Source organism: Coregonus clupeaformis, unplaced genomic scaffold, assembly GCF_020615455.1.
Source record: "Coregonus clupeaformis isolate EN_2021a unplaced genomic scaffold, ASM2061545v1 scaf0020, whole genome shotgun sequence".
In the NCBI taxonomy this organism is placed as follows: Eukaryota; Metazoa; Chordata; class Actinopteri; order Salmoniformes; family Salmonidae; genus Coregonus; species Coregonus clupeaformis.
The window spans coordinates 1120524-1146390 of record NW_025533475.1 but is presented as its reverse complement, the minus strand read 5'-3'; the positions used below and the strand labels follow the sequence as shown (position 1 = coordinate 1146390).

General features: G+C 43.0%; 3 protein-coding genes across 12 annotated transcripts; 1 reads left to right on the top strand and 2 right to left on the bottom strand.

The window, feature by feature from the left end:
• The first annotated feature begins 247 nt into the window (after positions 1–247).
• Positions 248–5699, top strand: LOC121581889 (intracellular hyaluronan-binding protein 4). Of its 2 annotated transcripts, XM_041897281.2 has the most exons (9): positions 248–704; positions 1308–1449; positions 1678–1794; positions 2098–2175; positions 2286–2372; positions 2526–2691; positions 2822–3022; positions 3295–3374; positions 3674–5699. In XM_041897281.2, the coding sequence occupies exons 1-8, from the start codon at positions 434–436 to the stop codon at positions 3358–3360; spliced, it is 1128 nt and encodes a 375-aa protein (XP_041753215.2). In that variant the 5' UTR covers positions 248–433; the 3' UTR covers positions 3361–3374; positions 3674–5699. The 2 variants fall into 2 exon arrangements, with proteins under 2 accessions (XP_041753215.2, XP_041753214.2); XM_041897280.2 differs by lacking the exon at positions 3674–5699 and having other exon boundaries at positions 3295–3636.
• A 3598-nt stretch (positions 5700–9297) lies between these two features.
• LOC121581887 (dual specificity protein phosphatase CDC14A) lies at positions 9298–23251 on the bottom strand. Of its 7 annotated transcripts, XM_041897276.2 has the most exons (17): positions 22974–23251; positions 21010–21100; positions 19011–19086; positions 18480–18572; positions 18245–18321; positions 17972–18038; positions 17788–17850; positions 17613–17700; positions 17084–17314; positions 16767–16905; positions 16349–16511; positions 16089–16186; positions 11135–11182; positions 10957–11043; positions 10442–10619; positions 9965–10027; positions 9298–9700 (listed from the first exon to the last, which is right to left on the bottom strand). In XM_041897276.2, the coding sequence occupies exons 1-17, from the start codon at positions 23080–23082 to the stop codon at positions 9680–9682; spliced, it is 1692 nt and encodes a 563-aa protein (XP_041753210.1). In that variant the 5' UTR covers positions 23083–23251; the 3' UTR covers positions 9298–9679. The 7 variants fall into 7 exon arrangements, 4 of the variants coding, with proteins under 4 accessions (XP_041753210.1, XP_041753211.1, XP_041753212.1 ...); XM_041897277.2 differs by lacking the exon at positions 9965–10027; XM_041897278.2 differs by lacking the exon at positions 10442–10619.
• Positions 23252–23559: 308 nt separating this feature from the next.
• On the bottom strand, positions 23560–25753 carry prxl2c (peroxiredoxin like 2C). 3 transcript variants are annotated; one of them, XM_041897273.2, is made up of 6 exons: positions 25516–25753; positions 25098–25166; positions 24567–24620; positions 24337–24442; positions 24101–24235; positions 23560–23866 (listed from the first exon to the last, which is right to left on the bottom strand). In XM_041897273.2, exons 1-6 carry the CDS (start codon positions 25693–25695, stop codon positions 23736–23738), a joined length of 675 nt encoding a protein of 224 aa, XP_041753207.1. In that variant the 5' UTR covers positions 25696–25753; the 3' UTR covers positions 23560–23735. The 3 variants fall into 3 exon arrangements, with proteins under 3 accessions (XP_041753207.1, XP_041753208.1, XP_041753209.1); XM_041897274.2 differs by having other exon boundaries at positions 25522–25753; XM_041897275.2 differs by having other exon boundaries at positions 25624–25753.
• Between the last annotated feature and the right edge of the window lie 114 nt (positions 25754–25867).

Genomic DNA, 25867 nt, shown 5'->3' with positions numbered 1-25867 from the left:
TGCGACTATGACAATGCTGTCATCAATATGTCCACTCCTATTTATAGTTTATCTCGTGATCGCGATAAAACAACTTTTGTTATGTTGTGATCATAAAATAAATAAATTGTAATCTCGACATAAAGTGGGAATAATTATTGTATTGTTGTCCGCTCCGGACTTCCTTAATATAGAGATGGTTGTAAAAAATAAAACGTATCCTTTAAGAGTCATGAATATTAAACAGACATGATGGGCGAGGTCTCGTCTAGTTCCCCACGTGGAACCATTTAAAAGTCGCGAGCAAACATTATGCGTCTACTCTGTTCATGTGAAATGCACGGTATGCCTTAACAAAGTGAGGTTTGACTTGCAGTTTAAATATATTCGCTACTTTATGACTACTGTGTGGTAGCTAAATTAGCTTATGAGCTAGGCAGCAAGCTACATTTCCATGGCTTTGAAGTTGATTGGCGTTTCTGACAACGCAGCAATGCTCCCGGACGACTACGGTTGTGTTGTGGCTAATCGTTTCTGTCAGCTTGTGGATGACGAGGCCGACCCGTTCGACTTTATAAAACAAGCCGAGTTACAGAAGGAGAAGAAAAAGAAAGCAAACGATAAGACCGTGAAGCCTAAAAAACCTGGACAGAGGGAGTCCCAGAGAGATAGGCGGGTCCCCGTTTTAGTCGATGGAGAAGACAACCTGCCAAGAAATGATACAGGCAGGTGGCTAGTTTAGTAGGCTAGCTAACAAAGTTAGCTAATGGCTGGCACTGCCTAATTGGCTAGCTAATGAAATAGCTTGCGTCTGTGTGGTCTGTCAAGTTGAAATTGTGTACAGTGCACATTAATTAATTTTAATGAAATGGCTACTAGCTAGACACCAAAGAAAGTACTTGGTTAAGTCTGGTTCATAGTTCTTTCACATCAATGAAGATGAGGGAAAGGAAACCTAGAAAGGATGCCAATGCACTGCAGACTAGAGATGCACCCTAGACGCAAGACTCTTCTGTCGTATGGTTGCATAGAGGGCGCTATGATTCTACCCCGAAAATGACTTTATGCCACTGCATAATTCTGCCAGTCAGGCCTGCCTAGTCCTACTATTTCTAAATTGTACAAGTCCAGCATTCAGTTGATTTAGGTGCTCTCAGCACTGTGCTGATGCTGCAAAGGTAATCCGCATGAGGGGCAGAACACATGGGTGATGTTTCAGTAGATATTTCCCAAAATAATAGCCTACAATGTTATCGTCCATTCAGAAGGCAAATTTAGTATAGATGCATGCATGGATGACAAATTTGACTCTCAATCTCTGTTTTCAGGTGGTAAGCGTTCTGCCCGAGGGGTTGGGGTCCAGAATGAGAGCAGAGGGGTGGTGGAGGCTGAGAGTGGCACAAGGCGAGCTGTCTTCGGGGAACGCAGGACCAACCAAGAGGAACACCCACAGGAGTACTCCATCCAGAAGTAAGTCGCCTTTCTGTGGAGACGTGACAAATGGAACATGGTCTCTTGTTCCATCGCCTCCCTGGTGTGTGGTTGTCCTAAGAGCTTGGCCAAAGAAGCCTAAAATGTAGGACCCTGCAAATGCCATGCTCAAACCAAACTTTATTTCATTACCTTGTAAAGAAAAAAAGTGTATCACATGGCCATCGACAGGACCTTGATTAAACTCTCCACTTATGTTCTCCCCAGGCCAGCTTATTATGCTTACGGCGAAGTCCGAGGGGGCGGCAGAGGCTACAGAAACATTGATACTACCGGTAGCTTCAACCTGAGGGGAAAGAGAGAATATGAACGCTACAGTGGAACGTGAGTGCTTATCAATGTTGCTGTAATTGTCTTTAGGACAGCTGACTTTTAGTTCTGACATTTTGTGTTTCTTTACGTAATATGTATATGTTGTCCTGTGTCTATAGTTTTGTTCAATATTGTAAGTTTTGTCAAACTTTTTTCCCCCTGCTGCTGTTGGACCAGGTCTCTCTTGAAAAATGTTTATCTCAATGAGAAAAACCTGTATAAATAAAGGTTAAATAAAATTAGATTTGTACAGTTTGTGTAAAAGTAATGTCATTGTTTACCACATGGTAAATGTAAAGTTTTCTTGTCTATCAGAGGAATCTCCCCAGAGGAGAAGAGAGGAGGACGTGGGCCCTGGAACAGGGGCTCTGTTCAAGACCCTACTTCCATGGGGTGAGTTTACTACCACATGGAGAAGTTACAGTAGTAAACGTGTTATTGATTATTTTACATTATAAATCCTAGTGACGGACGGTTTAGCATGGTTACGATCTCCTTTATAGTGATGTAGGGGTGAATGTGAAGCCTGACGCAGGAGGCATCCCACCTGAGGCCGGCCAACAGCCAGCGGAGATGGAGGGAGAGAATCGGTGAGTCACCACACACGGGAGAGTACAACGCACGCACACCAACTCAACTTTTGGGGGTGATAACATTTAATAGATACTGGGAAGATGCACAGTGCAACAGATTTATAATTTGTTTTTAGCAGTGGTTTTATTTATCCCTGCCATTCATCACAGCCCATCAGAGGAGGATGTGGTGGTCCAAGTTGCCATGGAGATGTCTCTGGATGAGTGGAAGGCCCTACAGGAGCTGAGTCGCCCCAAGGCTGAGTTGAACCTCCGTAAGCCGGACAGCAAGGTGCCCTCCAAGGCCAGAGTTATACACAAGTCCAAACTCATTGAGGTGAGTGACCCCTTCAGATTAGCGTTGTGGAGCTTGACCTTTGGCAGGACCCATACATTTATAAGTAATTTGGCATTTGTGATAAAGTTGATGCGTTTCTATTGTCTACATTTGGCATTTCCTCCACTAGAACCTGAAGGCGGAGTCTGTGGAAGAACAGGAAGAGGACTACCACTTCTCCAGTCTGCGCAGATCTGCCAATGACATCACTTCCCATTTGGAGTTCAACTTTGGCAGCCTGCAGCGCCCCAGCCGAGGGGGGAGGGGACAAGGCAGGGGGGAGAGAGGGGGGATGACTTGTCACCCTGAGAGAGCAGAGAAGACTGAAAGGGTAGGTCTTCTCTCCTTTAGACAAGATGCTGGAAACATTACATTAGGGCAGGGGGATTTGAGTTCTGTACAGAGCAGTTTTATTTGAAGTGAACACTGCTGGCAAGGGTTTGACCATTTCCTGGTTAAAAACCTGATTTTTATTTTTTTATTCAATGAAATACAATGACTAAAATAAAAGATTTGTGAGGTGAAAACTTCTTTCTAGAAGCATGAAAAAATGTCTGTATCCTATCACCACTCATGTTAATGACCTGTTGCGCTTCTCTCCAGGCTTATGTCCTAGCCCCAAACCCAGAAGACCCTGAGGACTTCCCTGCATTGGCTGTGGGGAGATGAATTCTATGCAAATGGTGATTTACCTAATAGATTTTTTGGGTGCTTATACTGTTTATTATTATTATTATTTTTTTAATAGCCTAGAGATTCATTCTATTACAAAGGATTCGCCGTTTACATTTGCCTTCTGGTGAAATGGGTTGCACTCTTATCTAAGCACTGTATGGTTTGTTGCTATGCCAACACTGGTTCTTGTGTACATTTGTGTTATTTCTTCTCATGGCTTGTTCTGACTGAAGGCAATGTTCAATAAGACCTGTGACAAAATGCACTGTTGATGGCTTGTGTCTTGTCTTACTCTGTTCCTCTTAAGGACACGACAGCCCAACACTAAGGTCTGCCTTGCACAGTGGGCACACCGCCTCAGACCACAGAATATTGGCAGTCCATGTTCTGATAATTTCCCAGTGATACTACATTTTCAATCGCCACTGTTCATCGCCACCCAGCAGTTGTGATCTACTGCGAACGGCTGACGTTCCTGTTGGTCTGTCTTGTACTGTATACACTTGAGTCTTACCAGTTACAGTTAGGGGTGTTCTACATGATGTGACTTCATAGATGTACAGCTGCAGACTGAACATTCAGAACACTCGCCACAACACACTAAACATTAATCGTTGACTTTATCCTGTGATCTGCAACCACTATCCAACACCTGTTCTCTGTTGCTTTCATCTAGCACAATGAAGTGTACAAGATTGAAAGTACAAAGCTTGGAAAATCATGAGTGGTGCTAGCGAGGTGTCCATGAACAGAATTCAGTTGGTTTTTGAAGCACAGGATGTTGCATGTATTTTATTAAAATGGCAAATGTAATTTATAGAATAACTGTCAGACAATGGTGAGTAAGTGGTGGGATTTTATTTTTTTCAAAGCTGGTATAGTCCATGTGCTCTGAGCAGATATATATTGCATGATAATCACGAATGCGATGTGGCCCGTTAGGACTTTTTAAATGCAAGACTTACTATCTTATAGTATGGTTCATCAAAACAAGTACAAAAATATTTAAAGTACAAATCAATTGTTTTCAGTATCTCAAATGTTGACTTATTTACAGGTGTAAGTACAGCAGCTCAACAAATAGACTAGAAGCTTCACTGGAGGAAAAGGAAACGGGCATAGAAATACAACATCCAGAATAGATAGAAATGAAAGGACATCATGGACAAGCCATCTATTATTCAACAGGGTGGCATCGTAATAGTTCTATGCATTACATTTCGATCTGCAACATTCAGAAAGATGCTCCCAAAACAGCATACCCACCCCAGTAGACATTGTGCTTGTTTAAGAGGGCCGACTTGAGCTAGGCGTTTCACAACTTCTCATCTACAAAACACTTAAACTTCCAAAAACTGGGCATGGAATGATCCCTATCATACAAAGGTTAAGAAATCTGAGCGGTAACTAGCTCTGAAGGACATTTGTCAACAAGCAGACTCATTAGTTTGACAGTTCAGGATAAGTCAGGATTACTATGGCAACCTACGTAAACAAGCAGGCAATGTTTATGTACAGGTAACTTCCAAAATAAAGGAACCGCCAACATAGTGTCTTATAGGGCGTTGGCCCACCACAACAGCTTCAATGTGCCTGGGCATAGATTCTACAAGAGTATGGATCTGGTGATTAAGATGCACACACCCTTTAAACCCCCTATGCTCCTCTGAGACCCCTCTTTCAATGTCACTGAGATCCCTGGTAGCCAAAATAATGGGCAACTGGGGATTTTTGTACATGACCCTAAGCATGATGGGATGTTAATTAACTCAGGAAGCTGAGGGATATACTACGTACCTGGTTTGTGGAGTTAGTCAGGTAACTTTCGTCAACTGAGTTCAAATCAGGATAACCGGTACAACGAAAGTGGCTAATCTTTTTAGCCAGGCACATTTCGCTGCAATGAATGATTCAGAACTAACCTGCTCCGGGGCAGGCGAACTCCATTAATCCTGAATTAAGTTGAGGACCAATGAAATCAGATTCCCCTCCCTCTCTAATCTCACCTTTTGCGTCTTCATCCCTTTCTTTTTGAGGATTATTTAAATATTGTATTAATCAAATATTGTTTAAAGACATTAAAATACCTATCACATATTTAGTAATGACAGGATGCATTTGAACGTTCACACACAGTTAAAACCTTCGTATTACCTTATTTTATCCATAGGAGTGGGGAAAAGGTTGTGTGCATTATAAGCACACCGAATACTGAATTAATAAGTATTAAAAGACAGCACTTCTAATAGCGTATTTCACATTATAAACTGGGTGGTTAAAGCCCTGAATGCTGATTGCCTGTGGTATATTAGACCGTATACCATGGGTATGACATAACATTTATTTTTACTGCTCTAATTACGTTGGTAACCAGTTTATAATAGCAATAAGGCACCTCGGGTTTGTGGTATATTGCCAATATACCACAGCTACAGTGGCACATATTCATGGAGGCCAGGCTTCCCCAAATATTTGACCAATACATACAGTGGGGAAAAAAAGTATTTAGTCAGCCACTATTTGTGCAAGTTCTCCCACTTAAAAAGATGAGAGAGGCCTGTAATTTTCATCATAGGTACACGTCAACTATGACAGACAAATTGAGAAAAAAATATCCAGAAAATCACATTGTAGGATTTTTTATGAATTTATTTGCAAATTATGGTGGAAAATAAGTATTTGGTCACCTACAAACAAGCAAGATTTCTGGCTCTCACAGACCTGTAACTTCTTCTTTAAGAGGCTCCTCTGTCCTCCACTCGTTACCTGTAGTAATGGCATCTGTTTGAACTTGTTATCAGTATAAAAGACACCTGTCCACAACCTCAAACAGTCACACTCCAAACTCCACTATGGCCAAGACCAGAGAGCTGACAAAGGACACCAGAAACAAAATTGTAGACCTGCACCAGGCTGGGAAGACTGAATCTGCAATAGGTAAGCAGCTTGGTTTGAAGAAATCAACTGTGGGAGCAATTATTAGGAAATGGAAGACATACAAGACCACTGATAATCTCCCTCGATCTGGGGCTCCACGCAAGATCTTACCCCGTAGGGTCAAAATGATCACAAGAACGGTGAGCAAAAATCCCAGAACCACACGGGGGGACCTAGTGAATGACCTGCAGAGAGCTGGGACCAAAGTAACAAAGCCTACCATCAGTAACACACTACACCGCCAGGGACTCAAATCCTGCAGTGCAAGACGTGTCCGCCTGCTTAAGCCAGTACATGTCCAGGCCCGTCTGAAGTTTGCTAGAGTGCATTTGGATGATCCAGAAGAGGATTGGGAGAATGTCATATGGTCAGATGAAACCAAAATATAACTTTTTGGTAAAAACTCAACTCGTCGTGTTTGGAGGACAAAGAATGCTGAGTTGCATCCAAAGAACACCATACCTACTGTGAAGTATGGGGGTGGAAACATCATGCTTTGGGGCTGTTTTTCTGCAAAGGTACCAGGACGACTGATCCGTGTAAAGGAAAGAATGAATGGGGCCATGTATCGTGAGATTTTGAGTGAAAACCTCCTTCCATCAGCAAGGGCATTGAAGATGAAAACGTGTCTGGGTCTTTCAGCATGACAATGATCCCAAACACACCGCCCGGGCAACGAAGGAGTGGCTTCGTAAGAAGCATTTCAAGGTCCTGGAGTGGCCTAGCCAGTCTCCTGATCTCAACCCCATAGAAAATCTTTGGAGGGAGTTGAAAGTCTGTGTTGCCCAGCGACAGCCTCAAAACATCACTGCTCTAGAGGAGATCTGCATGGAGGAATGGGCCAAAATACCAGCAACAGTGTGTGAAAACCTTGTGAAGACTTACAGAAAATGTTTGACCTGTGTCATTGCCAACAAAGGGTATATAACAAAGTATTGAGAAACTTTTGTTATTGACCAAATACTTATTTTCCACCATAATTTGCAAATAAATTCATTAAAAATCCTACAATGTGATTTTCTGGATTTTTTTCTTCTCATTTTGTCTGTCATAGTTGACGTGTACCTATGATGAAAATTACAGGCCTCTCTCATCTTTTTAAGTGGGAGAACTTGCACAATTGGTGGCTGACTAAATACTTTTTTTCCCCACTGTATTATAAAATAATGTATCTTTCGTCCCTGTGTTTTCATACTTTTCCATCAATTTGCAAGTGGCTGAATCTCACCAGAGAAATCATCAGAGCGAGGGAAACAGCACCCCTCTGTCTCAGTATGTGTAGCCCATGTATCTGATGCTTTCTGGACCAAAAGAGTATAACATGTTGCCGCCGTAGCATTTGATTGATTGATGCCAGCAAGCATTTGGCCTCCCTTGATACATTTTTTAAATAAAAGGATTAGCCAATCAGCGTTGAGCTGAGCTCGACCGTGGGTTGTCCTGGTGCAGCAAAACACCCCCCCAAGGGAGGCCAGTTTGGATTTGGCTTCACACCAATCAAATAAAATCCCAAGCAAAATGTCATTTTCAGAAAAACATGTCTGTTTCTGGTCTGCTTGTGTTGATGTCCTGCAGTACCTAGCTTGCTAAATCGTCCCTTTTCTAAGCCATGGATGGAGATGGGGATTTGGACTTGTGGTTTTGACTTAATTCTTTGTCCAGGCCAATGATTATGACGGCGATTCGGATCTAACTAAAAATAATGTTGTGCCACTGGCCTGAGACGATTGAAGTTCAATATGTAGCCTAGTAGGCTCACGTCAACTAGCTAGCTAACTTAGCTGCTTCATTGTTGCCCATGCGAGGAAGTTAGGCTACATAGCTAAAATGCTTGCTAGCCTATGACAACAAAAACTAAAAGTGTACTGTATGACAGAGCCATTAACCGTTTTGCCAACATGAAAGAGAGGATGGTATTTGCTTTCAGCTAGTCGACGAGTAGGGTAGCAGAGACAGAAATCAGTACCATGGACGGCCACATGATATTTAGCAGCATTGATTGGACAAAATAGTTTTTGGTATCTTTAGGTTTGTTTTCAGCATATTAAACTAAGCATATATATATAGCCATGTTGATTTGATGATGTTTAAGTTGAATGGTGCTGGAATAGCGAAGGCAGTGCTCCTGTTGTCTTTGTGCTGATTGCGGTAACTCTGTGGTTTTAAAATCAGTAGTTGTTTAGTAAACTGTCAAACATTAACTTGCTTGACCATGCTGCACGTGATATAACTGTTTGTTACATGCAATATTTGCTTTGTGGACTTTACCAGACAGATGTTGCTCTCCGGTTTTGTGATTAAACAAAAATGTGTAGTTGAATTTATTCCGCTACACTGTGTGACTGTTGTCTTTTTGTTGTCACGGCCTTATTGTAGATCACGGTGACATATGAATGAATGGGTTATAGAGCAAACAACGCAATTATCACAACATAGATTGTAATATGGCTTTTTTTTTTACTGGCTTGGCTTCCTCAGTGATTTTACCCACGCACCGCTACTGCATGGCTTAGGGCTGTTCTTAGGCACGACGCAACATATTGGCCATATACCCACACCTCCTCGGGCCTTATTGCTTAATTATAGCATGCTGAATTTTCAAGAACTTTTCTTTCATGTTGATTTCGGAAAATATTAAAATGTGGCATTGACTTGCCCATGGATCGATGTTCGACTAGGCACGTGCGACATGTATGCCCAATTACAAGCCCGATGGAGTTAGCGGCAGGCAGACGAGCAATATCCACCGTCGTAGTATGAAGCCTGAGCGGGAATGTGAAGCTAACTGAAGCTAGCTACCCCTCTGCTTACAATAGCCCTCAATTACTTACGTGTTTCCTTTATTTTGGCAGTTACATTTGAAATGGCACTATTCCCACTACTTAGGGCCAGGACACACACTGTTTTTTTTTTATGGAAAAAAAAAACATTTTAGTCATTTTAGCAGACGCTCTTATCCAGAGCGATTTACAGTTAGTGAGTGCATACATTTTCATACTGGCCCCCCGTGGGAAACGAACCCACAACCCTGGCGTTGCAAGCGCCATGCTCTACCAACTGAGCTACACCGGGCCTTTCATGATATAAACAGTGAAATATATAAAAAAATTACTGCCTTGTGATAAAGAGGGTTGGCAAATTAATTCCAAACTAACCGAACATGGTTTACATCTTAATCATATCTGATACTTTTTCTTCCCATTCACAATCAGACATCACATTTCCTCATCCCTTAAATCAACAATTGACTGGTTCAAGTAAAATAAACCCAGTCCCGCTTAAGAAATGAAAACAAAAATCTCAATTTGCAGGAGCTGTAGGTAGACTGTACTCCTTTAGAATGCCAGAACCCCAGGCTCAGCGCAGTTGAGGAGCTCTAGCTTTGGGTATGGAGTGACTGAAGGGACAAAAAGTACACAATTACACCCAGGCAGAGAGAGAAATAGGACATACAGCTCATACACCTCAAAAACACTACATTGGCTTCTATTCATTAGACTCAAGTGGTTAGAAATTACACAATTTGCCAGATTTTACTATGCATGTAGTCTGTCCATTAAAATCTTCATAAAAGGAGAAGAGGCTGACTAGAGACATCTCCCTCACTAACAACAGCATAGAACAGAGCAGTAAGACGACGATAGAAAAGGGAAATAGATACCATAGTCTCGTAAAGCGCATTGATTGTAAAGAACATCGAGTTTTCCGTCCTCTGGACGTGTGTCTGTTAAGAGGGACATTAAAAAGAAGAAAAGAGGGGGAAGCAAAGGGAAATGTGATTCCCCTCGTAGAACAATGATTTATGTCAGCAGAATCACAAACAGCCAATAACAGGTTGCCGGTGTCTGAAAACAAGGAGACAGTGTGAGCAGTAAAGTCCAGAGAAGCTATAGCCAGTCACACTCTTGAATCATCCATTCCAATAGAACATGCATGGAGCCATAGGGAGTGTGAAGCACTGGAGAGAGTGTTCAATTGTTTGAGGCGGTGTGTTGAAGGGAGCTTGAAAGTGTTTGGAAGGTCATGTGAAATGCAAAGGCTCAGTTAAGTAGACCTTGGTGTGTGGAGGACCAACAGAGTAGGAGAGAGTGAGGTTGAGCCCAGAGAACGGGGTTGAAGAGAGGCTAGGTGGGCTTGCCTTCTGAGGGGCCTGCAGCATGTTTAGGTTGGACAGATTGCCTGTGCTGACTGGGCTGCCTGCGTTGGCAGCTGTGTCTCTATGGCAGCCACTGGACTCACAGCACACTGTTTCTCTGTCGCTGGCCACTACATGCATGCTGCCTAGAGACCTGGCTAGTCTGGAGTGGCACAGGGAGCTGGCGGAGAGGAGGGAACGGGTTAATGGAGTCAACATGGAACCATGAATGGCTATGGCAGGTTCTGTCCAGTTTACTTCACACACTTGTGTCAACTCTTTTCTGTATGACTGAGTAAACAAACTTGATAAGTGTAGTTGCAACGCAAGCCATTTAATATGAATATACAGCTAATAAATATGAGAAATAGAGCACCCTATATCAGCAGTGCCCGAGCCAAATCCTAACTTAAGTTACACACACCCAATTTTGACTTTCACATAGATCATGCACTGCTGTCAATGAAAGCAGTAGTTTGAATTCTCTAGGACGGCTCATTGGAGACACTGCCACTAACCTGCCCCCCACACTGTTGGCAGGCAGCGAGGTTCTGGTTCTCTTCCTATTGTCTGAGGCATCGGGCCCACTAGACTGCAGGAGAATCCTGGAGCAGACACACAACTCACACTTTAATGCTGATGCTCAACAGGTGTGTGTGTGTGTGTGTGAGACACGTTCAGGATGCGTTTAAGTACCTTAAAGACTGCGACGAGGACCTGGTGTGAATCTTGTTCTCTTCTTGTCTGTAAACAAACACACACACACACACCATATTTCAACACCAACAGCAAGCGAGGGACAAAGACAGGAGGAGATAGAGAGAGGGAGAGGGAGAGAGAGACAGAGAGAGCAAACAGGCAGCAGCTGCAGAATAATCCAGAATTCTAAGATCGTTGATCCATGTAGATTTCATTACACAATGAATCATTCTCGTAATGCAATGGAACCATCATTCATTAACCTATGGCTCTTAGAGGTTCTAATTAGTTATCCCCAACTTTAAATGTGACACTGAGTTTGACGCAAAGTGAGTGGAATGTGAGGCAATAAAAGCACTGTTTGCTCAGATTCTGGAGGCCTGCCAGAGGTAAAATATAAGCTGGCTGATGTCTTAGGGCACTTAATTATGAAATTGATAAATATCTCCTTTGATAAATTAATTGAAGTGCAACCTTCAGTGTTGGGTGGGAGGGATTTGCATTGGCTTTGCAGCGAAGGGTGCCATTACTCCAAAACAGAGATTCAAGGAGTGAAATGTAAAGGCTATGGTTATTACTTGCCGTACTTAAAGTTAAACTCAGGACGATCATTGTCAGCCAAGGAGGACACAGCGTTGTAAATAACAAACCATCGAAACGGGATTCCTGCCCTCCCATTTTCAAAGATATAAACTTATTTTGCAGCCAGGGGGTGACAAAACGTGTAGCAGAACATTGAAGGAGGTTTAGAAGTGTAAAGACAGGTGAGGATGGGGAGCGGGAGACGGGGCCAGGCACATAAACTGGTGTTGAGGAGGGGGTTAATAAGGTGAGGGGACACACTTACAGCATTCTCAGTTAGACTCCGGAAGGGGGAAGGGTTTGGGGGACAGACTGGCAGGAGAGCTCAGTGAAATCCTAACCCGTCTATACAGAAATGCAGGATGGAAGAAGGGAAGCCATACACAATCCACCACAGGGCAAGGCTACACAGGGACGAGAGCAGCATGGCTACCAACCATCCACCACAGGGCAAGGCTACACAGGGACGAGAGCAGCATGGCTACCAACCATCTACCACAGGGCAAGGCTACACAGGGACGAGAGCAGCATGGCTACCAACCATCCACCACAGGGCAAGGCTACACAGGGACGAGAGCAGCATGGCTACCAACCATCCACCACAGGGCAAGGCTACACAGGGACGAGAGCAGCATGGCTACCAACCATCTACCACAGGGCAAGGCTACACAGGGACGAGAGCAGCATGGCTACCAACCATCCACCACAGGGCAAGGCTACACAGGGACGAGAGCAGCATGGCTACCAACCATCTACCACAGGGCAAGGCTACACAGGGACGAGAGCAGCATGGCTACCAACCATCTACCACAGGGCAAGGCTACACAGGGACGAGAGCAGCATGGCTACCAACCATCTACCACAGGGCAAGGCTACACAGGGACGAGAGCAGCATGGCTACCAACCATCCACCACAGGGCAAGGCTACACAGGGACGAGAGCAGCATGGCTACCAACCATCTACCACAGGGCAAGGCTACACAGGGACGAGAGCAGCATGGCTACCAACCATCTACCACAGGGCAAGGCTACACAGGGACGAGAGCAGCATGGCTACCAACCATCTACCACAGGGCAAGGCTACACAGGGACGAGAGCAGCATGGCTACCAACCATCTACCACAGGGCAAGGCTACACAGGGACGAGAGCAGCATGGCTACCAACCATCTACCACAGGGCAAGGCTACACAGGGACGAGAGCAGCATGGCTACCAACCATCTACCACAGGGCAAGGCTACACAGGGACGAGAGCAGCATGGCTACCAACCATCTAAAAGGAGGGGAAAACATCCAACAAACAGAACAGAAACAAAAACATGACAAAAAGGAAGGATAGACAGAGAGACGTCCAGAGAGGAGAGAATCTCACTTGTTCCCCCCCTCCCCCACTGGATCAGGCTTAGCCAACAGCAAAGCCCCATCATGAATCTTACACATCCACTAACCTGTAGCCTGGGTGCCAGACCCTTTCTACTAAAGCCAGCTGGTTGTGGTCTTGCTTGACAAAGTAGGATAGTGGTATTATTACATGCTGAAATTGTTAGGCACCCAGGCTACATATTCACAAGCAGAACCAGGCTAACAAGTAAAGCCTTTTCATGTTACACCACAGCAGAAAGGGTACATGCTAGGTTTTCACTAACTACTCAAGTCTCACCTTTAAATTCTGGCATTGATTTTAGACAACCTGTTTTCCACAGCATGCTAAAAGTGTTTCCCAAATGGTGGGCTAGGACTTTGACCCCCATGCAGTGATAATAGCACCTTTCAGAGTCTACTATCTTCTGTGTTTGCTGAGGTATAGGCCTAAGAGTGGTTTAAAATGGGGAATCAGTAGGGAAACATGAAAGCTTGCTTCCAGTTTCCTGTAAGACTGACTTCAATGGAGAATGCAATCAAAGACACGGTGTAAAACCAAATGGCACCTTCATATATAGGCCTAGTCACCTGAAGAAAAGCTTCACACAATGTGTATGTGTAAATACAAAATTCACCTAAAGAAATATATATAAAAAATGAAAAAATAAAAAGAAACACATTCCCCTCTCTGTGTCCAGGAGCCAAATGTTGTCCCACAGAGAACACCAAGGGCATGTCACAATCATGTGTAGGCTACTCTCATAAGTCTGTAATGGTGCCTGTGGCAGATAGTGGTCAATTATGGACAGAAATGGGGACTCACTGGCAATAAGAGCAATATAATTCCAAAGACATTTTAACATTTACATTTTAGTCATTTAGCAGACGCTCTTATCCAGAGCGACTTACAGTTAGTGCATACATTATTATATATATTTTTTCATACTGGCCCCCCCGTGGGAATCGAACCCACAACCCTGGCGTTGCAAACGCCATGCTCTACCAACTGAGCTACATCCCTGCCGGCCATTCCCTCCCCTACCCTGGACGACGCTGGGCCAATTGTGCGCCGCCCCATGGGTCTCCCAGTCGCGGCCGGCTACGACAGAGCCTGGATTCGAACCAGGATCTCTAGTGGCACAGCTAGCACTGCGATGCAGTGCCTTAGACCACTGCGCCACTCGGGGACTTACAAAAGACAAGAGTACAAGGGACAGAAGTGGCCTATGGTGCTTGGACCTTAACTACCACAAGAGTCCGAGGGATTGTTCCAAGATAAATGTGGGTTTGGTTCAGTAGAAGACTTCTAGGCAGGAAGAAGGCTCGAACAGCAGACAGGCACTGACCCAGTCACAAACACAATGGAAAAATATACATTTGCAGCATTTTATATTCAACACGGCCCAAAACATAGAACATATTACACACAAACAATACAGAGGCCATGCATGTCAAAGGTTAAATCATGCTTTTAGGCGTGCATTGGTAAAAAAAAAAAAAAAAGATCACACGTGCGGTGCCCACAGTCAATGTTGCATTGTGCATTTCAGTCCCTTTCACAGAGGAAAAACTAAAATGGAAGCTAGATTATGATTGAGTTTAACAGGAGCTTAAGGTTTGGACTGCGATTCACAGCAAATCTCAGAGCATACTGCTGTATCCATGATGGAGAAACCACATTCTGTCTCACGTCAATAGTACAAGTAGTCCTCTGAACCCCCTCTACAGGAGATTCTCAGCCTTGCTAGCCTGTGCAGATCAAAGCAGCACGTGCCAGAACAGGTGACCAAAATCATTCATCACATTATCCAGCCATCCACTGCATACCTTAACGTACCGCGGTCACCCAAAAGCCACACATCCATTTGCATGGCACAATTTATACAGGAAGAGGAAGCTAGTCAGACAGGAAGTGACATGCACTTACCTCCATTATACAAAACCTCACTTCCTCTCTCTGTGTCTGTTTTTTTCTCTGTGTTTTTTTCCCCTCTCTTCCGCTCTGTCTCTCTGCTACATTTTAAAATGCAGACACTCCAGACAGCACTCTGGCCACACGATGCCTAAGAGGCTCCAGCAATGTACTACCGCCTGCCTGCCACAGGATAACAAAACCCACAGCCATAGGTGTACACAGTTGTCTGTAAACTGTCCATGTTGGCACCAAATGTTTCACAACAATAACATTCTCATTTGGATTCTCAGTGGATGTGCCAACATGGAATCCTTTAAAATAGTAAATCTAGCACCCATTAAAATAGTAAATCTAGCACCCATTAAAATAGTAAATCTAGCACCCATTAAAATAGTAAATCTAGCACCCATTAAAATAGTAAATCTATCACCCATTAAAATAGTAAATCTGGCACCCATTAAAATAGTAAAGTATACCTAGCCCATGTGGGCTTATAAGATACTACTTTCAGTCATTCTATGTAGCCAGTATAATCAACAATCAATTAGTGTTAGGATCCTGAGTGGCAGCTATATGGTATGGTTCTGAGGCAGCCAGTGGAAAATAAGCCATGATTACTAGACCAAATAAATGGCACAAACAGAACAACAATCTGACTGTTATATTAAGGTAATTCAAGCTGTAAAACTAAGCTAAACTCCATTCAACCCATAGTAGATGTGTATAATGGGACAATTATAAATAATGAGGCTAAAATCAAATCCTTGTCACCCAAGAATGCATGTTGGGGCATGAAATGACCTGAAAAAAGGAAACCCTACAACAATATCAAAGGATCTCAAATCATAATCCGGATGAAACCTCAACTTCCTCTGAACAACAAATGACTTCGATAAGATGACTACACAGCCTGCTCCTACCCCCCCCAATTACAATGTTAAGGGCTTTGAGCACTATATAAAACCATTTAATTAATTTGATCGCTCAATCAAATGCATGAGAATGTAGGAGAAGGGGGGTTGCACTTATTTCAGTATCCTGAAACAAGTCAGTGTGATGCATGATGGGAGTTGTAGGCAGATAGGAGACTTACGATAGGGAGCCTGTGGATGTTCTCGCCTGCCTCTTGCTCTTCAGGGCTCGCAGTTTATCACCCTGCGTGATGCCATTTCTCTCCTCATCGTCACTATACTGAGGGAGATGGAATAGGGAGAAAAACTGTGAGAGAATATATGGTAAAAAGAAAGAAAGAGAAATACATTTCCTTACCATTCCATCCCTTCTTTCTTCACATGAAGGTATATTCAATTTCTGCATATCAAAGAAACCAGAAAGGATTTCCAAAATTCTCACCAGTTCTGTCTCTTCCTTTTCGGACGTCCTGTTTTTGTTGCTGCCGTTGATAGTGATGTCATCAACCCCTGACAGGATCCTGGTGACAGCCAGCTTGCCGTTCTCCTGCTTGTTCATCTTCTCCCGGAAAACATCTCCCTCCGACCACAGGCTGCTCTGCTTACTGCAGCATCATGAGAAAAACAGCAATCAAGTTGTACATCTCCCTACAAACATAATGGTTACTGATCAACAATTGATACTCAACTCAATCCAAGAGCTCCCAGAACTGAAACGCTTGAGTTGAATCGGGTGCGTTAGTGCTGGGTTGGAACAAAAGTCCGGTTGTGGCTCCCCAGGACTAGAGATGGTGACCACTGATCTATACAGTAATATCCTTCACAACAATGGATTGAATCTAGATAAATGAGACACATACTCTTCCACAAAGTTTTGTTGTGGTCCGATGACGGATCCGGGCCGGCAGATCCTCATCCAGGCAATGGCCTCGGACGCAGTCAGGCGGTAGTGCTTCATCATGTAGCAGCCTATCAGAGTGCCTGTTCGACCCAGACCCGCTGAAAAACGTCAGCATTGGTTAAATACATAGTAATTGATCAGACTTTTGGTGCAAATCTTTCCCATTCATTTGGGATTGCGGCCTACAAAAGATGGTTTGAAATATGGCCTCCAGCCCTCCACTCAACTCCAGATCCAGTTTGTGGTATAAAAGGATAATATAATGAGGTCTTGTACCTTTGCAGTGAACAGCGATAGCTCCGTCTGCGTTCTCACAGATGTTGAGGAACTTCCTGACAATGGAGTCATTTGGCGTGCTACCGTCCACGAAGAAGAGGTCGTGGTGCTCGAAGCCCATGTCTGTGAAGCGCTTGGCGTCGTACATCTTCTTGTTGAGACGGACGATGGCTGTGATGTTGTGTTTCCTGAAATAAGGAAAGTAGGCCTCGGGGGCATGGAGAGGGTAACCTGGAGAGAGAACAAGGTGTTTGTAGAAAGCTGCAATTGAAAAAATATATATACAAAATCTGTACTCCTGAAGTAACATATTTGTACATAGGTGTAGGAGAAGTGTACACACAGTATTTGATTACGGTCTGTGACTGAAATGTTGCATGTTCCTCGATATCCACTTTGCAAGTATAGGCTTCTACATAGTGTAAGGGAGTTCACTCCCCAGTCATTCTCAGTAGGGAAAATATCCCAATTTGGCAGCATGTCCTTATGGCTCAGATTGCAGAAAGCTAATCTGGAGGCTTTCACCTACCATTCTCTATTCTGCTTTTTGGATGAGGACCACTGAACGCTAGGAACTTCCCAGGAATTATCCAGTTGAAATCTCCATTTTCTGCTCTCTGTAAACAAGAGATATGGACAGAATTATGAATCACTTACTGATGTTTACTCAAGTTGCATTCTGAAGTATGATAATGAAAACTTACCTCGTAATGTTCGTATTCCTCCACATCAAACTGGGAGAAATCGAGCCAGCCAAACTGCAGAGCCTGAAGAGAAAGTTAAATTTCCATGCTCCAAATAAAATTATGCAATATTTATTACATTTCATAAATGTGCAGCTACAAATTAACTTGTTAGTCTAGCATCAGAATGACTGAAGCACTATACCTTGTATATGGCACGCAGGCAGTCTAGAATGTTCAGATTGTACACGCAGGTTCCAAAAGAGGCATCTCTGTTTAAAACAAACCAGAAACAATCCAAATCAACTTCATCTTCTTAAAGCATTCACACCACATTTATAAGGAATAAATCCATATGAAATGACAGCTCCAGACAGCGTAATAAAAGCTTGATCAACTGTCAGACACTACTTTCTAACATGTGCGCTTGAGAAGTTCCTCGCTCTGTGAAGTTCTCCGTCAGTGTGTGTGTGTTTACCTGAAGGGCAGGTAGGTAGAGTTCCTGGACACCAGTAGACTGTAGGCTTCCTCTGGCGTCTTCTGCAGATGCATCACCTTGAAACAAACACAGGCCAGTATTATGGAGAAACTACTAATGGATAGCGACATTTTAATGAAGATTCACAAGCACTTTTAGTGCACGTAACATACAATCCGTCATGAGTCAGGGCTATCAATGGGTATGACTTCTCTGCTGAGTGAGAAATACTTACTGCATATGAACCAATAAGATAGGCAGCATTGGCTTGTTTCTTATTATCGCCACAAGTATAAAATACTATCTTCTTCTTTGCTAGAGTGAATGACTGCTCCAGATGTGGGGAAACAACAAAATAACACCGTTAGCCAGGCTTATCATTTTGCACATCACTACACAAAAGAATCCTGATCCCTGACTACAGACTATCAATGTAGAAAGTAGTGTTGTTTATACAGAAGAGTAATAAGCTGAGGAAAGGCTATTTGTTTTGTTAACTTTTCCATAAGCTTGTCGTCTTACACAAACAGGCCTAGGCCCGCTATAATAAGCAATAATGTCATTAAGTTGTCCAGGACTGGACATCTCTGAACTCAGTGCTCTACAAAGCACTCCCTGTTCTAAAACCCTGCCAAAATTATCTTCAAGAATATACAAACATTACCCCTTCTTTGACTAGTGTGACATAACTTCTATTTGGTTAGGCTGAGAGAACGGTTGACTATGGACTGTCAGTGTGTGTGTTTTGAGGTTTGAGTTTCTTTACCTTGAGCTTTTTAGTGAGCTTGCAACAAAAGCGATAAAACATGGCCAGGTTGAGCGGGCCAAAGTCTGCATAGAAGCTGGAAGAAAGAGAGCACAAGACACAGGCAGGTTTCGTTTAGGTAAAGCCAAGTTTCATTAGAGACTATTCAGAAAGGTGAAACGTTGAGGACGTTACAGATAGAAAATGTTTTTTTGCATTATTACCTAGTCTCTGTGACAGGAATACCTTATCTAAACTCAGCAAAAAAAGAAACGTCCCTTTTTCAGGACCCTGTCTTTCAAAGATAATTCGTAAAAATCCAAATAACTTCACAGATCTTTACTGCTTGTTCAATGAACCATAAACAATTAATGAACATGCACCTGTGGAACGGTCGTTAAGATACTAACAGCTTATAGACGGTAGGCAATTAAGGTCAGTTATGAAAACTTAGGACACTAAAGAGGCCTTTCTACTGACTCTGAAAAACACCAAAAGAAAGATGCCCATGGTCCCTGCTAATCTGCGTGAACGTGCCTTAGGCATGCTGCAAGAAGACACGAGAACTGCAGATGTGGCCAGGGCAATAAATTGCAATGTCCGTACTGTGAGACGCCTAAGACAGCGCTACAGGGAGACAGGACGGACAGCTGATCATCCTCGCAGTGGCAGACCACGTGTAACAACACCTGCGCAGGATCGGTACATCCGAACATCACACCTGTGGTACAGGATGGCAACAACAACTGCCCGAGTTACACCAGGAACGCACAATCCCTCCATCAGTGCTCAGACTTTCCGCAATAGGCTGAGAGAGGCTGGACTGAGGGCTTGTAGGCCTGTTGTAAGGCTGGTCCTCACCAGACATCACCGGCAACAACGTCGCCTATGGGCACAAACCCACCGTCGCTGGACCAGACAGGACTGGCAAAAAGTGCTCTTCACTGACGAGCCGCGGTTTTGTCTCACCAGGGGTGATGGTCAGATTCGCGTTTATCGTCGAAGGAATGAACGTTACACCGAGGCCTGTACTCTGGAGCGGGATCGATTTGGAGGTGGAGGGTCCGTCATGGTCTGGGGTGGTGTGTCACAGCATCATCGGACTGAGCTTGTTGTCATTGCAGGCAATCTCAACGCTGTGCGTTACAGGGAAGACATCCTCCTCCCTCATCTGGTACCCTTCCTGCAGGCTCATCCTGACATGACCCTCCAGCATGACAATGCCACCAGCCATACTGCTCGTTCTGTGCGTGATTTCCTGCAAGACAAGAATGTCAGTGTTCTGCCATGGCCAGCGAAGAGCCCGGATCTCAATCCCATTGAGCAAGTCTGGGACATGTTGGATCGGAGGGTGAGGGCTAGGGCCATTCCCCCCAGAATTGTCTGGGAATTTGCAGGTGCCTTGGTGGAAGAGTGGGGTAACATCTCACAGCAAGAACTGGCTAATCTGGTGCAGTCCATGAGGAGGCGATGCACTGCAGTACTAAATGCAGCTGGTGGCCACACCAGATACTGCCTGTTACTTTTGATTTTGACCTCCCCTTTGTTCAGGGACATACTATTCCATTTCTGTTAGTCACATCTGTGGAACTTGTTCAGTTTATGTCTCAGTTGTTGACTCTTGTTATGTTCATACAAATATTTACACATGTTAAGTTTGCTGAAAACAAACGCAGTTGACAGTGAGAGGACGTTTCTTTCTTTGCTGAGTTTACATGATATATTCATATGTGAGTGTTCTGTAATGTCAAACCTGTCTTTTAATTGTCCAATAGATTTAAGTCAATTAATCAACTATCCTAAATAAGCCCCGGATGAAGACATTTCTTGTGACAATAGCCATATTTCAGAGCCTATATGTTGCACTATGTGAACTTTACTCTTAGCCAATGAACATTCATACACACACCACACCTGCTATACATAATGCATCTGCAACGGCTTAAACAATTAACTAGTGAACTGCAAATATAGTCTTTTGAATATGGTCTACGAACATCCTGTAATACAAAGTACCCACTTTTCATATGACAGCTCTTCGTCTATGCAGAAGAAATGTCTGTCAGCTGTGCTTTTTATCTTCTGCTGCAGTATGGCGAAATACAGTTGATCTGGAGGAGAGAGAAAAAATACAACAGAAGAAAGGGGGTTTAAAAGCTTTGTTTGGCACACTGTGTGTTGGAGGGGGGCTTCAGTGAAAACTAGTTTGTATTATATGCTGTTTGAGTTTTATCATGGGTTCGATTTGATTATGGACAGTCAAACAAACATACAACGCAGCTACACATGAATGATTGTTAATTGTGACAATGTGTGGACAAAACAAATGGTACATACCCTACACATCGCACGTGTCAGTTTGAATTTGAATTTCCCCCGGAAATGCCTCGACTGACTTATTTTAACAATCTGCTGTAGGGTTTGTTTGCTTTCAGAAAAGCACTTACCTTTGATGATTTCAATACTTTTACTTGTGACATTGTCCTCGGTCATTCTGATAGCGACTTGAGCCAACAATGAGTTACCAAGTCAAGTTTAACGGCAATTGTTTGCTGTATTCCCTTTACTTTAATATAGACGCGCATAAATAATAACTTAAACGTCTGTCATAGCCACAGTCCAGCACAATAACATACACACTCAGTAGGTTAAACAACATCTATTTTCTATATCCCGTGAAATTAAAACGCTCCACAGAAGCGAACTGCAAAATGTGGTATAGACTACCACTCAAAAACCACAGAAAGTGCAACAAATATTTTTCTAAAAAATTTCCTAGCAAAAAGCTTTGCTTGGCAATGGATATAAATGTGTCTCAGTTAGCGAAATCTGGTAAAATATACTGATATGACAAATAAAACGTCAACTTGCTTAGCGACGAAAAATAAATGCCTGCATAGGAGAGGTGCTACGTACTCTGCTCAAAACGACTTCTGAAGGAAACTCATAAGCGCCACCCACTGCAACAATGTAACGTTATTGGTTCAAGGACACGGTAAACGCTACACAGTTGCAGGGTTGGCAGGCCAATCATTCTACGTTCTAGCTTGAGGTTTTTTAAAGTTCACTTGAGATTCTAATTGGAACGCTGCCCAAGCCGTTGCTAGGAGATTAGCTTCGCTTGGCCAATAGAAATATATCTCCAACTTTGACCGAACACTTCCATCGTAGTCCTCAAGTGAGGGATGGGTTAGATCAAGCGATACGTGTTGAATTGATTGCAATTTTTTTATTACCAAGTTATGACAAAACGATCATGTTTGGTTGGTTCTACAGGACTGTAGCCTATCATGCAGGAGGTAGCCTGACAAACAGCCTACAGTAGACTTATTGTTTCTGTGTGCAAAAACCTCGCCAATTCTCAATGAAAAATAACAAGTGAGAGAACTTCCTTTAGTGGTGCTCGGCATATAAAAACAGCCAAATTATCAGCCTTTTGATTCAGATTTATTGTCGCCTATCCTAATTTTCGGGGTCATAAAGGATTCTGCATTCTCTGCTGCTCATGGTCAATATAGAAATAGGCCTAGACGAAAATGCATAAATTGGGGTAAATGTGATCTGACTGCAACATTGGTGACTGCATTTACGCAGCCGCATAAAAATGCATCCAAACGTAGACTACGAATACAATCACAAGAGGATCAGTCAAATATAGCCTGCATCATAGAAACTCTAACCCAAATAGGTTGTTTTTCATTTAGGCTGTCATGTCTGACATGCAATCAAAAAGCTGAAAACGTGGTGTCCCAACGATGATATGTACTCAATACTGTACTTCAATGCATTAGCGATTAGAAACCGATGGTGTCGCCATTTTAGTTCAAAACAGCTGCAGGAAAATCACTTGTAGGTCTAATAGTCAGACACATCATATTATCTGTATTCAGACACCGCAAGGCCAGGTAGCCTACTGTCTATGCACCAAGCTGGCTCTAAGCAGAGTAAGTAGCCTATGACGGGATCCATTCCGCAGTCTCTTACCTGATATTATACTAAAATAAATATCTGACTTTGGCTCCACCTCCTCTCTCTGAGCTGCACAACGCTTTTTCCTTGACTCGGGTCGCCTCTTTTCGCTTTTGCGCTTCATTCTCGCTTTTATGCATGCACTGCGAGCATCTCCAAATCGCGCAATAAGATCTCGTGTCTGCAGTGCGGTTGTCCTAGTTTTCGGTGCTTTATTTGATCCTCTCTTTTGCTCTTTAGCTACGGTGTCATCCAAAGCAGTTGTTCGTTCTCCCTCCGTTTTTCCTCTGGTGACGTCTGTGAACGGGGCCAGTTTCTGAATCCCACTTCTGTGACGTAAGAGGTTGCCTGACCCTCACTAGTGCTACACTTTGAAGTTGGGCTACTGTAAAGAAATAAGACATAACGGTTGGCATAGCCTAAATAAAATAGGCTGATACGTTATTACACTGTAATAACAATATTTTTTTGAGAAGGTTATTTAATGGGGTTTTAGAGAATGATGTAGAATGAATGTGTAGAGGACTTGATGTCTGATGGGGTGATGTGTAGCCTAAGCCTATTGGTCAACTGTTGAATTATGACAATTATGACTAAGATGCAGCAGTGAAAAAGTAAGTATTATTTATGTACATGATTATAAACAGACAATTAAGCATGCATCTCCAACATGGTGTCAAGCCTGGGTGGCTGACTGTTTTTTGTATTGAAAACAAAAAATGTACTTTTTTTTAGATTAAATGTTTTTCATCACGACACAAAAACAAAGCAAGTGGGCTACACGACAATGATCTTTGGCTTATCACTGAGGTCCAGGGTGTGTTGTACTCCGGCCAGCTGTAGCAACCAGTTGATGGGCATGTGGTCCAGCCGGTTCATATCCAAATGGGCAAAATGGACCTCAGAGCCTGTGCAGAATGACAGATTTACACACTAATAGACAGAGCAGTATCTTCACAACAGATGCCATTTTGGATACTGACCCAACAAAATTTTAGACCACTTGAAGAATGAAAAGTGATATACCACTGTGCATAAACCCTATGGAATATCCCAAGATGTGAATCACATGCACTAAGGTAGGCTATTTGTAAGCTATAGCTAATACTATCAACAACACTGCAATAGCACAATGCAGTTACCTGGGCCAATGATGATGGCTCCACCCTGCTGTCGAGGATCTCCCTGGAAGTCAAATATAGGGCTGGTCATGGCCCTCCACATGCTCTTCATATGGCCCACGAGCATACCTGACTTCACATGAGGGCTAGGGTGGGCTAGACAGACAGTTTTTTATGTTTAATTTCATTACAGCTTTTATGTAGAGTAGGCTATTGCTATTTCAGGTATACAACAAAAGCCTTAATGAATGTCTTACCTGATTCCACAGACATCTCTCCTCTCCTCATCCCCAGTTTTTTGTATATGCATCTCTCTGGGTCGACGTACATGTCATGTGGGTAGCCAGTCAGTGAGCAGAATGACTACATCACACAGAGAAAACACACATCAGGACACTGCACAACAACACATCAAACAACAAATAACAAGCTTACAAGTATTATTGACATTGACATAATTGCAGAATGATACATTGAATATGCCTACCTCAATATGATGATGAGATGATTGTCCGATAACAACCAGTCTGAGACCAGCTTCCTACATTGAATATATGAAAACATTCATCAAGTTAGACAACAAGTTATAGCCTATATTGTAGCTTTGTCACATTTGTCACTAAAATCAAATAAAAGTTTATTGGTTACATTCACAGATGTGCAGATGTTAACGCAGGTGCAGCGAAATGCTTGTGTTTCTAGCTCCAACAGTGCAGTAATAGGCCTAATACCTAGCAATACAAAAACAATACGCACATAATCCAAAAAGTAAAAAGAAAGAAATTAAGAAATATCAGAACGTGCAATGTCAGAGTCCGGAATAGTGGGTAAACAGTATGTAAACATGAATTAAAGTGACTAGATTAAAATTATACTTGATCTAATGCTGCAAATGGTTTTCAATAAAGACAGTTACAGACTGAAAAAAGTAGCAGTTGGAAACGTTTCCCTATTAGAAATTGAAAACGTCAAAGGAAAAACACTCTAGATTAAGAAAAAACAACACTTCATCACTCACCTTCAGAACTTCCCCTGGTATTCTGCTCAAATCATCCACATATTCTTTGCAGGTGTGGCACAAGAAATTCTGTCGAAATACAGAGTTTGTTTATGAATTTGAAGCTTGTCTGCTGTTATTCATTTTAATAATAGTCTCCCCCTCTTTGAACAGTGAACACCTGTGCATGTCGTGTCCCCCAAATCTGTCTAGTCTGACTACGCCGAACAGTAGGCTAGCTAGGCTACTTTGCTGCCTGCGCAGCGCTGTCAGAAGCACGAAGTTGCTTTTTCAATTATTAGATCAATAGATAAGGTTTATAATTTGAAAACCTAGACCCAACGCCATAAACACTTCTGAATGTAGGCTATGTAGGTTAGTCTAAATGTTTCGTAAAGTTTAAAGTGAATAAACCGTAAAGTAGCCTAATATTTCCTACCCGTACAAAAATAACGACTGATTTCCTGTCTTGGTATAACTCTTTGAAGGGAGTTGAGACGCCATTTCGGTCATAAATCAAACAGTCCTCCACATCCTCAAGACGAACATTTACGGGTGGTCTCTTGATCTCTCGATGATTCTTCGTTATTTGTTGCGTTATGGGTGGATCTGTCGCCATCGCAGCAGTTCATGGTAGCTAAATATTTCCAAGGCCGCCCTGCTAATGCTATTTTGGGACTTACCGTTGAAGCGTTAGCTGGCTTCAGGTCAGGAGTAGGCTACTGAACAGCATTCACGCCCATTTTCGTGTGCAGTCTTGCCACAAAGGTCTCTTATTTGCCCATAGGCTA

What these genes read in the sequence shown, in the direction of transcription:
- LOC121581889 (XM_041897281.2), top strand. Translation starts at nt 434, where the DNA reads ATGGCTTTGAAGTTGATTGGCGTTTCTGACAACGCAGCAATGCTCCCG. An exon ending in CCTGCCAAGAAATGATACAG is followed by an intron (nt 705 to 1,307) that starts GCAGGTGGCTAG and finishes CTCTGTTTTCAG; the next exon opens with GTGGTAAGCGTTCTGCCCGA. An exon ending in CAGGAGTACTCCATCCAGAA is followed by an intron (nt 1,450 to 1,677) that starts GTAAGTCGCCTT and finishes TGTTCTCCCCAG; the next exon opens with GCCAGCTTATTATGCTTACG.
- LOC121581887 (XM_041897276.2), bottom strand. Translation starts at nt 23,082, where the DNA reads ATGAAGCGCAAAAGCGAAAAGAGGCGACCCGAGTCAAGGAAAAAGCGT. An exon ending in TCCTCGTCGCAGTCTTTAAG is followed by an intron (nt 11,044 to 11,134) that starts GTACTTAAACGC and finishes TGTCTGCTCCAG; the next exon opens with GATTCTCCTGCAGTCTAGTG. An exon ending in TGCTGCAGGCCCCTCAGAAG is followed by an intron (nt 10,028 to 10,441) that starts GCAAGCCCACCT and finishes CCCTCTTAACAG; the next exon opens with ACACACGTCCAGAGGACGGA.
- prxl2c (XM_041897273.2), bottom strand. Translation starts at nt 25,695, where the DNA reads ATGGCGACAGATCCACCCATAACGCAACAAATAACGAAGAATCATCGA. An exon ending in CAGTCGTTATTTTTGTACGG is followed by an intron (nt 25,167 to 25,515) that starts GTAGGAAATATT and finishes GTATTTCGACAG; the next exon opens with AATTTCTTGTGCCACACCTG. An exon ending in CATCTCATCATCATATTGAG is followed by an intron (nt 24,443 to 24,566) that starts GTAGGCATATTC and finishes TGTGTGATGTAG; the next exon opens with TCATTCTGCTCACTGACTGG.